This window comes from Malus domestica, chromosome 03 (genome assembly GCF_042453785.1).
Source record: "Malus domestica chromosome 03, GDT2T_hap1".
NCBI classification, from domain to species: domain Eukaryota; kingdom Viridiplantae; phylum Streptophyta; class Magnoliopsida; order Rosales; family Rosaceae; genus Malus; species Malus domestica.
In genome coordinates, this window is record NC_091663.1 from 22556530 (window position 1) to 22574323 (window position 17794).

General features: G+C 36.8%; 1 protein-coding gene and 2 long non-coding RNA genes across 3 annotated transcripts; all 3 read right to left on the minus strand.

The window, feature by feature from the left end:
• Window positions 1-2296: 2296 nt before the first annotated feature.
• On the minus strand, window positions 2297-3109 carry LOC139194728 (uncharacterized). The gene is made up of 2 exons (XM_070819634.1): window positions 2720-3109; window positions 2297-2491 (listed from the first exon to the last, which is right to left on the minus strand). Exons 1-2 carry the CDS (start codon window positions 3107-3109, stop codon window positions 2297-2299), a joined length of 585 nt encoding a protein of 194 aa, XP_070675735.1.
• An 873-nt stretch (window positions 3110-3982) lies between these two features.
• On the minus strand, window positions 3983-6804 carry LOC139194478 (uncharacterized). The gene is made up of 5 exons (XR_011579359.1): window positions 6345-6804; window positions 6102-6261; window positions 5928-5996; window positions 5171-5229; window positions 3983-4129 (listed from the first exon to the last, which is right to left on the minus strand). It is a non-coding gene; the product is annotated as an uncharacterized lncRNA (long non-coding RNA).
• A 4065-nt stretch (window positions 6805-10869) lies between these two features.
• On the minus strand, window positions 10870-13457 carry LOC139194479 (uncharacterized). The gene is made up of 5 exons (XR_011579361.1): window positions 13232-13457; window positions 12989-13148; window positions 12815-12883; window positions 12058-12116; window positions 10870-11016 (listed from the first exon to the last, which is right to left on the minus strand). It is a non-coding gene; the product is annotated as an uncharacterized lncRNA (long non-coding RNA).
• Window positions 13458-17794: the final 4337 nt, after the last annotated feature.

The following is a 17794-nucleotide window of genomic DNA, read 5'->3' on the forward strand; positions in this document are numbered from 1 at the left end:
TTTCGTATCAGTATTATCGGATATCCAATTCACATCAGTAAATCCTTCAAGCACAGGAGGATACCTCGTATAATGCAATCCATAATTCATTATATGCTTTAAGTATCTCAGTACTCGAATTGAAGCTTCCCAATGATCATGCCCAGGATTGCACATATATGTACCCAGTCTACTCACTGAGTATGCTATATCAGGCCTTGTACAGTTCATAATGTACATAAGGCTTCTAATAACTTGTGAATATTCACGTTGAGATATAGCATCACCATTATTTTTCTTAAGTTTGCTATTGGCATCAAAAGGAGTAATTGCATCTTTACTTTCCAAATGACCATACTTTCTAAGTGTAGCTTCTATATAATGGGATTGTGTGAGAGTACAACCTTCTTAGTTTCTTTTGATTTTTATTCCAAGAATCACATTAGCTAGACCAAGATCTTTCATATTGAAACTTGATTTCAATATCTTCTTGGTCCAATTTCTTATCTTTTTATTAGTTTCCATTATAAGCATATCATCTACATATAAACACAACATAACGCAAGCATTATTTTGAGTTTTTGCGTATACACACTTATCACACTCATTTATCATAATATGGTCACATTTTTCATGTCATTGCTTTGGAGCTTGTTTAAGCCCATATAGTGATTTCATAAGTTTACAAACTTTGTGTTCTTGACCTTTAACCACAAACCCCTCGGGTTGTTCCATATATATTTCCTCATCTAAGTCTCCATTTAAGAACGTAGTCTTTACATCCATTTGATGTATTTCCATGTTATGGAGTGCAGCTATAGCAATCAACAGTCTTATTGAAGTAATTCTCGTTACAGGCTATTATGTATCAAAGAAATCCAAACCATGTTTTTGACGGTATCCTTTAGCTACCAAGCAAGCCTTATATTTGTCAATTATACCATATGGTTTTAATTTCTTCTTAAATATCCATTTGTACCTAATTGGCTTAGTGCCAGGGGCAAATCGACTAATTCCCATGTATGATTTTGCATAATGGAATCTACTTCACTATTAACTGCATCCTTCCAAAATTGAGCTTTAGGAGTGGACATGGTCTCCTTGAATGATTGAGGTTCTGCCATAGTTAATAAGGTCACAAAATCAGGCTCAAAGTCTTTTCGAATTTTTGTCCTTTTATTCCTTCTAGGTTTAAGTTCTTCTTATTCTTGAACTCTAGAAGAGGATGAACCATCATCATGTTCTCTAGGTTCGTTATTAACCTCGGATACATCATGATGTAATCTCTTTTTCAAGAAATTAGACTTGCCCATTTTGTATGGAAATATATCCTCAGAAAATATTGCATTTATAGATTTTATAATAGTATTGACATGTATATCGCTTACTTCGGAATGAAAAACTAAGAATCTATAAGCTAAACTATTAGATGCAAAACCGATAAAAACACAATTTATAGTTTTAGGCCCTAATTTTGTTCTCTTTGGCAATGGGACTTGTACTTTTGCTAGGCAACCCCACACTTGCAATTTAAACGTTGGGGTTCTTCCTTTCCACAATTCATATGGTGACTCTTGGAATTCGATTCAAAATTTTATTTGTAGTAAGCAACACCCCACAAATTGTGTGGAAGCCCAGAGCTATTCAACATGGAATTGATCATGTCTTTAAAAGTTCTATTTTTCCATTTGGCAACACTATTTTGTCGTGATGTATAGGGGGCTGTTGTTTGATGAATTATGCCATGTGTGGCACAAAATTCAGTAAGGGCATGAGACTCATATTCTCCTCCCCTATCAGACCTTATAACTTTAATCTTCTTGTTAAGTTGATTCTCAACTTCTGCCTTATATGTTTTAAATATATCCAAGGTCTCATCTTTACTATGAAGTAAATAAACATAACAATACTTACTGAAATCATCTATAAATGTTACATAATAGTTCTTTCCACCACGAGTTGGATATGATCTAAAATCACACAAGTCACTATGAATTAAGTCTAATAAATCATTGGATTTTTCATGCACTGATTTAAAGCTTTGACTTGCAAATTTCGATTCTGTACAAGTCTCACATTTAACATTATCTAAATAGTCAAGTTTGGGCAGCAAACCTAAATTATGCATTCTAAAAAGAGAACAAAAATTTACATGTCCTAGCCTAGAGTGCCATAAATTAGATGAATCAACAATATAAGCAGAAGCATTATTTATTTCATTCATAGCATTAGCAAGTACATTTAGTTTAAATAATCCATCAACAAGGTAACACTTTCCCACAAACATTCCCCCTTTAGTTAGTACAAACTTATTGGACTAAAAAACTAGTTTGAATCCCTTATTACTAAGAATAGGACCAGAAACAAGATTCTTCTTTATATCGGGGACATGCAACACATCAAGGAGGGTTAATTCCTTTCCAGAAGTGAATTTCAGAACACATTGCCCTATTCCAGCCATAACAGATGTATATGCATTTCCCATGAACAACTGCTCGTTCCCCTCGACTTTCTGGTATGAAGAGAACATATTTTTATCACCATATACATGGTGAGTTGCACCGGTATCTATCCACCACTTAATGTGGTTAGATACAAGGTTGATTTCAAAAATCATTGCAACCAATGCATCCACATAATTTTCAATCAGGTTTGCGTCGTTGTTGTTGCCTTGATTTCCAGGACCTTGATCCCTTCGATGGCGACATTCTTAAGCCCTATGACCTAGCTTTCCACAAACCCAGCAACTTCCTTTAATTTTCTTGAAGTCTTTGCCTTTCACACTAGGGACAAAATTCTTTTCCTTCTTCTTAGTTTTCTGGAATTTCAGCCTTTGCTTTGATGAATTTCCTTCAACAACATTCACCTTCGCTTCCATACTTGAAACCCGGCCTTTCTCATTCTTTCTGTTATCTTCCTCAATTCTCAACCTTACAATGAGATCTTTGAGGGTCATCTCCTTACGTTTGTGCTTGAGATAATTCTTGAACTCCTTCCAAGAATGTGGCAATTTCTTTATGAAATACGCCACTTGAAAAGACTCATTGATCACTATCCCTTCAACATGAATGTCATGGATGATTTTCTGGAGATCTTCGGTTTGAGAGATAATGGACTTTGAATCCACCATTTCGTAGTCCAAAAATTTGCCCACGACAAATTTCTTTGAATTAGCATCCTCGGTTTTATATTTTTTTTCTCAAGTGATTCCCAAAGTTCCTTAGCTGTCTTGCATACTATAAAATATCGATGATATCGGAAATATCGGTAGTCCAAAAACACGGAAATTTCGATGAAAATATCGAGATATTATCGATATCGATAAAAATTGAATAAAAACCACGGAAATTGTAAGATAAACTTGGAAATTTTTATTGAAACTTTGCAAGATGTTTATTTAGTCAATTATCTATTAGTTTATCACAAAAAAATTGGAAGGAAATGCATTGCATGATGGATTTAACTGATTTAAGTTGATTTTATAGCGAGTTGGCAAACATTGTGAGTGTAGAAAATATGTAATAATTAATGAAAGAGGTTTAAACACACCATAATCATTTATATATAATGAATTAGTACAATATTTTACACTTCATACATTGCATGGTAAGATACATGAGTGACTTAGTACCACATAGAGTTCCTATCAAGGTCTAAAATATCAATGATATCGGAAATATCGATACTCCAAAAACACGGAAATTTCGATGGAAATATCGGGATAATATCGATATTTTAGACCTTGCATACCACATAGACATCATACAACGAATCATCTAATGCATTGAGAATATAATTTATGCAGAGGAAATCATTATGATTCCAAGCATCTATAGCCCTCAAAGTTTATGCAGGAATATCATCTCCTTCTGCACTAGGCACAGTCTCATGCATGACATTAGCTAGATTCGAAGTTGTCAAATAAAACAGTATTTTCTGCTGCCATCTTTTGAAGTTTCCTGACACACCCCGTCCCGAAGGAGGGCATGCTGGCCGTCACGTGAGAGTGACGTAACCATTTGCACAGTACGGAAGCTTTAATTATACAATTTATAAGTTGATACACCCGAAGGTGAGTCCTAATTTTTGTCCAATCTGTCAGAACACCGTCGAATTCCTCGTAGTCACCACACCTTTGTGATTCCTGAACCTGGAGGGGCGCAAAACCAAAATTGAGTGGGTCAGTAAAACAATTCTTTTCCAAGTCCAAACATTTCTCAAAACGTTGTAACCCCTCTCCGTAAAACCTGTATACTTTCCCAGAAATGTAAAATATAAATATACATATATATTCTCAAAACTTCATTTTTACTATCTCAACATTATCTCTTTATCAATCATGCCATGCCATGTCATCTCAACATTTCTCATATTAATTATGCCATGCCACATCATCTCAACAGTAATAAGGTATGAATGCATCAACATAATCATATCAGGTGCAAGAAAGTAATCAACCGTAGGCCCTCTAATAGCCCTGTACGGTTGAACCTAGAGCTCAAAATCTATCATTATCACTCTACCGGAGTCACCTCTGTGACCCGTCCGGCCTTCTGCACGCAAGTTACGCTCTAGTGCTTCTCATAAATCATCTGTGCACATAATCTAAGGTCACCCACCAGTCGGAATCTCACTAACACTCTCGCGACTGGTCTGTCGTACCCACTCCGCGTGGACTGTACGACTAGCATCTACTTGGATCCAAGGCGAGCGTGCGATGCGGTGAATACTATAAGCACTAAACCATGGTGCAGGATTTGAGCTCAATATATATCATCATCATCATAACAGTAATTAAATACTCATCTGTGCGTCCACCGCACCATTTCATACATATGCATCATAAATCAATTCTTACCTGTGCGTCCACCGCACCAATTCATACATATGCATCATAAATCAATTCTTACCTGTGCGTCCACCGCACCAATTCATACATATGCATCATAAATCAATTCTTACATGTGCGTCCACCGCACCAATTCATACATATGCATCATATATTAATTCATGCATGGCATTTCAACTCACATTTCTATATACTTTTCATATCAATTCTATGCATGGTATTTCACTTCCCGTTTTTCCACATAACTCATATGCATTTCATTTTAAACATATTTTCATTTCAATTCAATTTCTGGGAAACGTCAAGTATATATATATACGGAAAACAAAACTGCCCACTCACCTGGAGTTCGTCCAACAACTCCCTAGCACCACACATCAAGGCGTCATGACGATCGCCGCCTAGAATAGTAATCAAATCCAGGCTCAGAATTCATATCGATAGAATACATAACTTATATAAAATACGTCACTACGTTGATCGATCCGGAAGATCTGCCACTCAGATTTTAAATCCATAACTTCCAGAGGTCCACATTATACCTCTAGGACAACATCCTAAAATTTCATTACCATCCAACGGTCGGATCTCCGTCAATTTCCAAAACTAAGTGACGGTTAACATTTTATATTATGGACTTACAATTCCAATTCCGGAAGATCCGTAACTCGGATTCCCAATCTGTAAGTTCCAATAATCCTCAAATATTACGTATTACAACGTATCAAATTTTGGTGACGATCCAACGGTCGGATCATCAATTCACATTTTCACCTAAATGTGAAAACTATAAAACGTTATTTGAACACCTAACCAACAATCCTCAATAACTTTCTCATACGGTGTTCAATTTAGGTATATGAATATACCACAGTGATCTACTCGACGTCACGGACGTCGACATATTTTTAAAATAATTTTATTTTTATTTTTTATTTTTACTGTAGCACCTTCTTCTTCCTTGGGTCGCCGGACTGGTTTTTCCGGCGGCCGTTTTCTGGGCAGTTTTTCAAATTGCCATAACTTTGTCATTTCTCAACGAAATCAAGTGATTCAAAAACGAAAGTTGTAGCCCTTGAAGAGACAAAGAGAATGGTACCTTTCAAAATACCTAGTGCGCCGTGGTTTGGCCGGAAACTGCCTCGAAAGCCTCGGAGGTCGCCGGAAACTGGGTATTTTTCAAATGAGTATAACTTCTTCAATACTCAACGAAATTGAGTGAAACAAAAAGGAAAGTTGTATTACTTGACGAGACGAAGAGATTGATACCTACCTCGACTCCTAACTCGCCGGGGATTCGCCGGAAAACGCCTCGAAAGCTCCGGCCAAACTTTGAACTTATCGATCTCCGTGTTCTTACGTCCAAAAACTTCCAACGAAGCACTCCGAGCTTCCTTGGGACCTCACTAAGCTCACTATGAGCTTGGATTGTCCTAAAAATCAACCAATTCAAAGCTCATGAACAGTACACTTTCATGGGGAGTTTAGAATCTAGGTTTTCCGAAGTAAAACTTACCTGAAATGGATACCAACGTGATCGTGAAGTCCTCAGGATTCCAATGGTGGTCTCAAACTTGACGTTGGTATAGATTTAGGGTGGTTTTGGTGGTGGTCCGTGTGAGTTCGAAGGAGAGGGAGAGAGAACTGAGAGTAATCGTGAGGGAGGAGAGAGAGAGAGTGTGAAGGACAGTATACGGGAAATGGGGAGGGAAATAAGGAATGGGGATCCCACGTGGTCCTTTTCCAATCCCCAACTCTAAACCACAAAATTTTAACCTAAAAATCTAAGTTCCATCCTTATTAAATTCCATTTTATTTTCAAAACTTAGGAACTTAGATAATTATCAACTTGAGCTTCACATACTTAGTATTTCTTAAGGGCAATTTCGTCCATTCACAGCCACGAATGTAATATTTTGGAACGGGCTGTGACAATCTCCCCTCCTTATAGAATTTCGTCCCCGAAATTCCAGCAACCAACTAAATCAACCATACTCCAACAATAGCTTCGGGTAAATCTCTCTCATCCGATTCTCTTTCTCCCACCTACTTTTCTACTGAATGATTTCCTTCACAAAGCTTTTACTACTTACTCTGTCTTAATTCTCAGGACCTTCTTTTTCCAATCCAAAGTCGTCCTTGGTTCCTTATCAAGTCGAATCCAATTTAATTCTCAATAGTTACACCATAATCCCATGTGACAAATCTGCCACCTAGTGACAACGCATCAAACACAAAATACATTATGTGCCTTAGCCAATTCTGAAGGCATCACAAACTTGTATGCAACTTCGTCGATTCCTTTAATGATCAAAACGGACTGATGTATTCAAGACTTATCTTGTCTCCCTTTCTGAATCTTACTATTTCTGTTCATGGTGAAATTTCCAAAAATATTAAACCATTTACCTTACACACTTGATTAGTGGCATATCCATCTGTTGATCTCTTTTGCCATTCCTGGTTACTTCAGGTTAACTTAATCACCTGAATACTTTGAGGAGACTCATCCATAGTCTCAGGGTCTACTAAAACTCTTTCTCGATCGAATCTTTCTCTACCCAGAAACATTCCATTCACAAGTCATCAAAAACCGACTCACGTGACACATTTCATGGTCCTTATGGCGTTACTTCGGAAACTGCACAACCAACATACTTAAGAAACTTAGCAGTTCCGTAATCTAATTCTCTTTTCCATAAAACAAATAAGTAGTGTTGCACTGTCTGGGAAAGGTTGTTACTCAACACTGGGGTAAATGTACTAACTTGTTACTTAACAAGTATAACTTCTTCTCGATCTTCCATTCTTAATTTTTCTTCCGTTGGTTTTCAATCCACAAGATGATACTCTTGGCAAACATGCCAGATATTAATCTTACTGTAGTCTTCTCACCAAGTGCTTCAGCTAGAACAAACTTTACGATCACCCTGATCGTACAATCATGTTCATTAAGCAATACAATTCACTTTCGCTACCTCATATCAAATTCCTTCCAAGTAATGGATATTGAAGACTTTTTGGATTCGAAAAAAAAAAATCTTGCATTCCCACTAAAATATAATGTCTCCATAACTTCACAGCAAGAATGGTAATCGTGACTTCCAAATCACCAGTAGGGTAATTCATCTTATGAGATTCCATTTATCGTGAAACGTATGCAATCACCCTAACATTTGCATTAGTACATATCCAAGAACATTTAATGTAACATCACCATATACCGATAATTATCGCTATCTTCTGGGAATATTAAAATACGTGCATGAGTGAGGAAATACTTCAGTTGTTGAATCCTTTGCTTACAATTCCTTCCCACTCATACATAACCTCTTTTCTCATCAGTCTCGTTAATGACAACGCAATGACTGAAAAATCTTTCACAACCATCCAAGATAGCCTGGTAAGCTAAGAAATTCCAAATCTCAATTACGACTCGTGGTTGTTCCAAATTCTCAATTTCTGCTATCTTTTAAGGATTCACTTGAGTACCTTAAGCAGATATAACCATTCTCAGAATGTCACTTGATTCATTTAACTTTAGCCTTTGCTAAACTTAGCATACAACCAACGTTCTCTCAATCTTTGCTTCATCGACTTATTACATTTACCTGCTCTGCTCTGGCTTAGAGTATACCAGAATATCGTCAATGAAAAATGATATCTATTTATCAAGGCATTATTGGAATACTTCATCCAATAATTCATAAAACAGCATGAGTATCCATATAGCATCACCAAACTTCATAAAGACTATAACGAGTCCAGAAAACCATCTTATGATCAATGTCACTTATAATATTCAATTGGTAGTAACCAGATCTCAATTCAATCTTTGAATCTTCGCAATTACTTTTGAGCTGGTTAAATAAACATCAGTACATCACCATGGATAACGGTTCTCAATCGTTACCCGACTCCATTGTCTATAATCAATGAACAGTCTCAAGATCCATTTTTCTTCCTCACCAACAAACTGGGCTCCTCAAAAGTGTTGTACTAGGTTGAATAAAACTTTTATCAACCAATTCTCTCAACTGAATTTCCAATTCCCTTAACTCATCCTGAACCAATCTCCAATATAAATTTATACCTGGCAACAAATCAATAATGAACCTCATATCTCTGCCTGAAGGCAATCCAGGTATACTTTCAAGGAAGACATCAAGAAAAGTCTAACTCTTTCGACATTATTCACACTACTCCAAACAACATCATTTAGCACCACATGAGCTAAGTATTTTTGACAGCCTTTCGAAAACAATCTCTTTGCTCTCACAGCATAAATAATGGCTGAACTTAATCCACTTTGCATACTTACAAAAGTAATCTCTGGTCATCCAGATCGATGGAAAGTACTGGTTTCCCTTAACATTCCGTCTTGTCACAATTATAACCAACCAATCTAATGGAACAGAATTAACTGATACAATATATATTCTATTACTACTAAGCATTCCAAATAAGTACAATACTAACATAAAATAATCTACCGGTTTGCTTGCTTAACGAATCCACGAATGAGTTATTAATATTACGGTCTGCAGCCCGCAATACTGATAAATCATCGTTGTCTCGATAAGTAGGCAACCACTCACAAAGATATAACATTACTATTTTGTCACTCAATGCAAAATACATACACTCGTCTCAACTACATTTATTTACTACTCTCTAGGTAATAACATACATCATAAGAAATATATCAGCCGAAGTCAACTAGAATGACCAATACGGTTGATTCAACTCTTATCTCAATAATACGTCGGCCGGATCCACTCCGCGTGGTCGGCACGGCCGAGCCTATAACTCACCAATTTCTCATGTGTCAGTCGAATCCACTTCTCATGGTCTGTACAGCTGAACATATAACTCATCAAATCTCTTTGTACTCACGGTCAATCCGACCAAACTACTAAGTCCATAACTCTGCTGAATCGACACTATGATATCATGGAAAATTGTTGAGTACAACTGATTCTAGGGACGATTCACAATTCTGTGTCCCCTCTGTTCACATAAACACATTCATTAATTTCACACTTCCCAAAGTGTTAATTTTGTACCTGCTGCACAAGGTACATTTCCTTTACTCGAGACACCTTGTCTCAAATATCGGGGATTACCAGTATATCCATCACTTTTACTCTGACCAGCTACATTAAAACCTCAGCTGGAAGAATTAACTCTAGCTTCACTTCTTTCGAAGCTCTGAATCTTTCTATATCCTTGATAAGACGAATCATTAACTTTATCGTCTTCTTTTAATTCCCATTCATTTCTTATTCTTCTTTATTCTCGTTGATCATGTTCTCAAAGTCCTCAAGACTCAACAACATCTCGTATATTCCTGGTAAGAAGTACAATGGATAGTGGTCACCCAAAATACCACTTCCCTTTTGCCACCCAACTTAAAACAACATAACACCTCCACCAAATTAACAACAATATCTGGATGAAACGAGGCAAGTCTGAAAACTTTCTATAATATCCCTCGATCATCACTTTCCTTGTCTCATATTTGTAAACTCTTGTTTACTACCATCGATAAATGCCGGAGGGATAAACTTTTCCTTTAAACAAGTCCTTAAACAATTCTCAATCGACTGATTCCTCTGGTGACAACAATTCATACTCCTGTTTCCACCAGGATACAAATTCATAACCAAAACCAGGTAGTCGTCTCGACCCCTTGTCAGAAGGAAATGTCCTTTGACTTGCATAACCTGAAACATCTTTTCCAAATGGTTAAACCGTTACTTCGCTCCCTCAGGTTCATCATTTCATAAGGTGATTCAAATTCAACTCATAACCCGTCTTAAAATGTCCATTTTGATAATATACTGAATCACCATAATAATAGTTTCCCCTAAACCGCTATATTAGGGAGACTAAATTCCTCTAACTACGTGGCTTGCTACGAGGCGGTGTAGTTCTGACAGAATTCACTCGGAAATTCTCAAGATGTCCAAGATTGCAACCATGCTCTGATACCAACTGACACACCCCGTCCCGAAGGAGGGCATGCTGGCCGTCACGTGAGAGTGACGTAACCATTTGCACAGTACGGAAGCTTTAATTATACAATTTATAAGTTGATACACCCGAAGGTGAGTCCTAATTTTTGTCCAATCTGTCAGAACACCGTCGAATTCCTCGTAGTCACCACACCTTTGTGATTCCTGAACCTGGAGGGGCGCAAAACCAAAATTGAGTGGGTCAGTAAAACAATTCTTTTCCAAGTCCAAACATTTCTCAAAACGTTGTAACCCCTCTCCGTAAAACCTGTATACTTTCCCAGAAATGTAAAATATAAATATACATATATATTCTCAAAACTTCATTTTTACTATCTCAACATTATCTCTTTATCAATCATGCCATGCCATGTCATCTCAACATTTCTCATATTAATTATGCCATGCCACATCATCTCAACAGTAATAAGGTATGAATGCATCAACATAATCATATCAGGTGCAAGAAAGTAATCAACCGTAGGCCCTCTAATAGCCCTGTACGGTTGAACCTAGAGCTCAAAATCTATCATTATCACTCTACCGGAGTCACCTCTGTGACCCGTCCGGCCTTCTGCACGCAAGTTACGCTCTAGTGCTTCTCATAAATCATCTGTGCACATAATCTAAGGTCACCCACCAGTCGGAATCTCACTAACACTCTCGCGACTGGTCTGTCGTACCCACTCCGCGTGGACTGTACGACTAGCATCTACTTGGATCCAAGGCGAGCGTGCGATGCGGTGAATACTATAAGCACTAAACCATGGTGCAGGATTTGAGCTCAATATATATCATCATCATCATAACAGTAATTAAATACTCATCTGTGCGTCCACCGCACCATTTCATACATATGCATCATAAATCAATTCTTACCTGTGCGTCCACCGCACCAATTCATACATATGCATCATAAATCAATTCTTACCTGTGCGTCCACCGCACCAATTCATACATATGCATCATAAATCAATTCTTACATGTGCGTCCACCGCACCAATTCATACATATGCATCATATATTAATTCATGCATGGCATTTCAACTCACATTTCTATATACTTTTCATATCAATTCTATGCATGGTATTTCACTTCCCGTTTTTCCACATAACTCATATGCATTTCATTTTAAACATATTTTCATTTCAATTCAATTTCTGGGAAACGTCAAGTATATATATATACGGAAAACAAAACTGCCCACTCACCTGGAGTTCGTCCAACAACTCCCTAGCACCACACATCAAGGCGTCATGACGATCGCCGCCTAGAATAGTAATCAAATCCAGGCTCAGAATTCATATCGATAGAATACATAACTTATATAAAATACGTCACTACGTTGATCGATCCGGAAGATCTGCCACTCAGATTTTAAATCCATAACTTCCAGAGGTCCACATTATACCTCTAGGACAACATCCTAAAATTTCATTACCATCCAACGGTCGGATCTCCGTCAATTTCCAAAACTAAGTGACGGTTAACATTTTATATTATGGACTTACAATTCCAATTCCGGAAGATCCGTAACTCGGATTCCCAATCTGTAAGTTCCAATAATCCTCAAATATTACGTATTACAACGTATCAAATTTTGGTGACGATCCAACGGTCGGATCATCAATTCACATTTTCACCTAAATGTGAAAACTATAAAACGTTATTTGAACACCTAACCAACAATCCTCAATAACTTTCTCATACGGTGTTCAATTTAGGTATATGAATATACCACAGTGATCTACTCGACGTCACGGACGTCGACATATTTTTAAAATAATTTTATTTTTATTTTTTATTTTTACTGTAGCACCTTCTTCTTCCTTGGGTCGCCGGACTGGTTTTTCCGGCGGCCGTTTTCTGGGCAGTTTTTCAAATTGCCATAACTTTGTCATTTCTCAACGAAATCAAGTGATTCAAAAACGAAAGTTGTAGCCCTTGAAGAGACAAAGAGAATGGTACCTTTCAAAATACCTAGTGCGCCGTGGTTTGGCCGGAAACTGCCTCGAAAGCCTCGGAGGTCGCCGGAAACTGGGTATTTTTCAAATGAGTATAACTTCTTCAATACTCAACGAAATTGAGTGAAACAAAAAGGAAAGTTGTATTACTTGACGAGACGAAGAGATTGATACCTACCTCGACTCCTAACTCGCCGGGGATTCGCCGGAAAACGCCTCGAAAGCTCCGGCCAAACTTTGAACTTATCGATCTCCGTGTTCTTACGTCCAAAAACTTCCAACGAAGCACTCCGAGCTTCCTTGGGACCTCACTAAGCTCACTATGAGCTTGGATTGTCCTAAAAATCAACCAATTCAAAGCTCATGAACAGTACACTTTCATGGGGAGTTTAGAATCTAGGTTTTCCGAAGTAAAACTTACCTGAAATGGATACCAACGTGATCGTGAAGTCCTCAGGATTCCAATGGTGGTCTCAAACTTGACGTTGGTATAGATTTAGGGTGGTTTTGGTGGTGGTCCGTGTGAGTTCGAAGGAGAGGGAGAGAGAACTGAGAGTAATCGTGAGGGAGGAGAGAGAGAGAGTGTGAAGGACAGTATACGGGAAATGGGGAGGGAAATAAGGAATGGGGATCCCACGTGGTCCTTTTCCAATCCCCAACTCTAAACCACAAAATTTTAACCTAAAAATCTAAGTTCCATCCTTATTAAATTCCATTTTATTTTCAAAACTTAGGAACTTAGATAATTATCAACTTGAGCTTCACATACTTAGTATTTCTTAAGGGCAATTTCGTCCATTCACAGCCACGAATGTAATATTTTGGAACGGGCTGTGACATTTCCACCCTTAAATTTCTTAGGCTTTTGAAAATGAGGTTTAATTCCTGATTGTTCCATATTGTTCGAAGATTGTTGGAGAACAATTCATAAATAAATAAAAAATAACAGAAATAACAGAACTTGAAATACTTTATTGACGAAAAATACTTGTTATACAAAATGAAATAACAAGAATGAATACAGGAATTAAATTGGTACTAACTTGATTAATCACAGGTAGATGCTAGCACAAAAGCTATGTCCTTCGAACAATATCTCTTGTGCTTGTGGTTCTACAACGTCTGCTTGACCATGATACAACTACCTAATTCTATAACCCGAACTAGATTATAGAATTCTAGCGAATTGTTTTATGTGTTTACTCTCTGGAAATTTTGTACAGAAAAGAAAGAGGAAGAAAATGATGATCCTATTTGGAAACTGTGATTGCAAATATATATGTTGTTTCACACCCTTTCAAATACATGTTGAGCATATTTGAAAACACACGACTCTTTCTAAGAGTTATGTCTCTTAATGAAACGTTTCTTAATTAATATGTTAACTAAAAAACTTAATCTGAAATTAAAATTAATGAACTTGGATTAATTTTAACTTCCAAGGCCCAAGGCCCTTGTCTTGATTAATTAATATTAATTGTATTAGGCTATATTGTACAAACTTAATCCACACAACCATAAGGCCCAAACCTTCAATCTATTTCCAAATGATCCAAGTTCTAATTACTAGAACATAGGACTAGACCTATTTAAATGGCAATGGGAACTAAAAGTTCCCTGATGTGGGACACTAAGAGTCTCAAAACTCCAACAATAACCTATTTATTTGCAATCACAGTTTCCAAATAGGATCATCATTTTCTTCCTCTCTCTCTTCCGTACAAAATTTCTAGAGAGTAAACACACAAAACAATTCGCTAGAATTCTATAATTTAGTGCGGGTTATAGAATTAGGTAGTTGTATCTTGGTCGAGCATACATTGTAGAACCACAAGCACAAGAGTGGGACGGAAATAATGTTCGAATGACATAGCTTTTGCACTAGCCTCTACTTGTGGTTAATCAAGTTAGTACCAATTTAATTCCTATATTTATTCCTGTTATTTCATTCTGTATAGCAAGTATTTTTCGTCAATAAAGTATTTCAAGTTATGTTATTTTTGTTATATTTTATTTATTTCTTTATTGTTCTCCAACAATCATGCCTTATACTGCTGAAAGGCTTTCAAGCCACTCTTCCATCAACCTAGTTGCTCCAATTGATAACATTTTATACTTTGCATATGCTATAAGTTTGTTGGCATTCTTGTTGAATGATCTAAACTCATTGAGTGTGAACCTCAAATTGGTTTAATTTACAAAAATGTTGAATTTATGAGAAAAAGGAAAAATTGAATAATTAGGACTCTGTACACAGATTCATTGAACTAATTTTCAATGATTGAGATTAAACAAATTGACTAGATTGGATGATGTATCTTAATGAATTTAGTCAGCACACATTCCATCCCGTCTCCTAACTACAGGTAATCAGGTAATCAAATTATCAGCAGATGTGAGCAAGATGGCATACCCTTCAGAAGAGACAAGGATCTTCGTTTGAGGATGCATGTTCAAAATGGAATAAAAGGCATGCTGAACATGGTCTTATTGTTGAATGTAGACCTAGCAATTGTGTTGTATTTCCTGTGTTCGTGTCGTTTTCGTGACACATTGGATATCTTAACAGGTAGTGTTGTATAATACCTGTTAAAATAAACGGGTAATATGACTGATCCCGAAATCGACCCGTTAATATTTACGGGTAGTATGACTAGACCTATTACCCATTAAAAAAAATTAAAAATCAATAAATAATCAAATGAAAAACATAATACTAAATTAGTATCTACATATCACATTGTGAAAATTTGAAATAACCAGAAATGATCGTATGAAGAGTAATCCCAATTAAATAGAGAGACTATCTAGGATGAAATCGAGGATAAAATATCTAATCCTCATAGGATTATGACTACGTTGCCTAATCATTAAGGTATCCTAATTTGACTTGAATTAGGTGTCGATCGATTGGGAGATAAGTAGTATCTTTAATGGCTTAAGCCTAGTTTGTCTTACTATGACTATCTGACTTCGCTTGGTATTCTAACTTCGTTTTACTAGTCTGATATGACTAAGGCTAGTCTAATCTTACTAAAAAGGCTGGCTAGTCAGGTTCGACTAAGATGTCTATAAGATTAACCTGTTCTGATCAACATCATGTCTCGTAACTTGTTCGCCTGAGCGTCACATGCTATATACATTTTTGTTTTTCTTGCCACTCAAGGTGCCATGTGTCATGGTCTCAATATATCATGGTCCCACATGTGCTTTGGCATAGTTGTTGTATTTATGTTACGAAGCCCTTTTGTACTGCAATCAACTTAAGAATTTCTTATTTGACATATTAGTAGAGACTTCCATTTGGTCACATTTAATGAACTCACTATCTATTAAGTATCTATATACTTGTCTTGGTGTCTTTTGCACCAGTGGCTCCAGACTAGTCATTCTCTAAAGTGAGATGTCATATTATGTATTGATTTTTGGAATCAAATTTATACACATCCTTGTGTGGATCGCCGAAAACCTACAAAACAAACAAACAATCATAAAACAACCTAGGCACCAGTATGATATTGGCCATGAACTCTCCAATGGTCAAGTTAGTAAAGGATTTTATAACTCAAAATGTAGGCTAGAGAGAGATAGTAAAGGATACTTTTAGTATGAACCTAAGGGGTGTATTTATTTATACTAGTTCATATAGAGACTTGTTAGGATAGTAATCTTCATCAAACTGAGATAATCCTAGAGGAAATAAAGTTCTTCTTCTTATTAGGATTGTGGTTATTTGTGAACATGCCAATACCATAAGTATAGAAATTTTCAAGATGTACGGATATATCCTCATTGGAACTTAATTAAGTTTCTCTTTTGAGAAGCAAGTGGGTCTTTCTTGATAGGACGAATCATGCCCATCGCTTAGAGGTTGATTATAATGACTTGCTCTGATAGTCTGTAATAGTAGATTCACTAAGGGTGCATTTGGTACGTGGGACGGGACGGGACGGAACGGGACGAGGCGTTCCGTCCCGCGTTTGGTGCGCCAAAAATGGGTGGAACGGGCTGTTCCACGGGACAGATTTTGGGTGTTTTTGCGTTCCACCTCCCCCCTGGAACGGGTTTGTTCAACGTCCATGGAACACAATGTTTTACCATTTTAAGACAAATATACCCCATGTCTTTTTCAAAAATTACACCTTCGTTCCGTTCCGTCCCGTCCCGTCCCGTCTACGTACCAAACGCACCCTAAGGGACCTTACAACCTGTTATGAAGCTTATATGTTGCTCTGGTTATTTTGGCCACCTCGATCTAGTTGTCTGAAAATTCATGGTCCCACACTAATCTTAGTAGATTGTCAAGGCTAATTGGTAATCTTATGATCATGAACATTCATAATATGTTTATGAGAGAAAGACATCAAGAATCTAACTTCTTTATATCTCATTGATGCACAAAATTGAGTTGACCTTGTATTAACTTAGATCACACCGTAAATTTTATAAACACACAAGAATGCAAAAATGTATGGAGGTTCAACTTGAGTTATCTACCTCTTTTGATAAATAAAAAACTCCATTTTTAAGTGGAAAGTTGTAAGTTCTGACTTTTGTGAATAATGTGTATTATATCAAATTACTACCACTGATATAGAATTAAAAAATACATAATTGAAGTGAAAAGAGACTTGGCACTGCTTTTTGGGTCAAAAATTTCCACTTTTTGGGTCAAAAATTTCCACGTCTAATGCGCACGCCACGCCAGATTGAGAAGTTGGACCAAATGTCTCCCATCGCCTGGGCCGTGTCTTATTTGAGTGAAATTTGTAATTGTGACGGGAACACAAATAGTATATTATATGTTTTAATAGGAATGATGGAAAATTTTATTTTACAAGTTATTAAATTTTTAGTACACATATCTCACTATTTATTTAATGACATATAGTGTATCACTCAGTGTACCGATCACATTGAAAAATTTATCCTTATTTGGGTGGTTGGTTGACTAATCAGCCGTTGGGTGGGGGTGGTTTCGTTG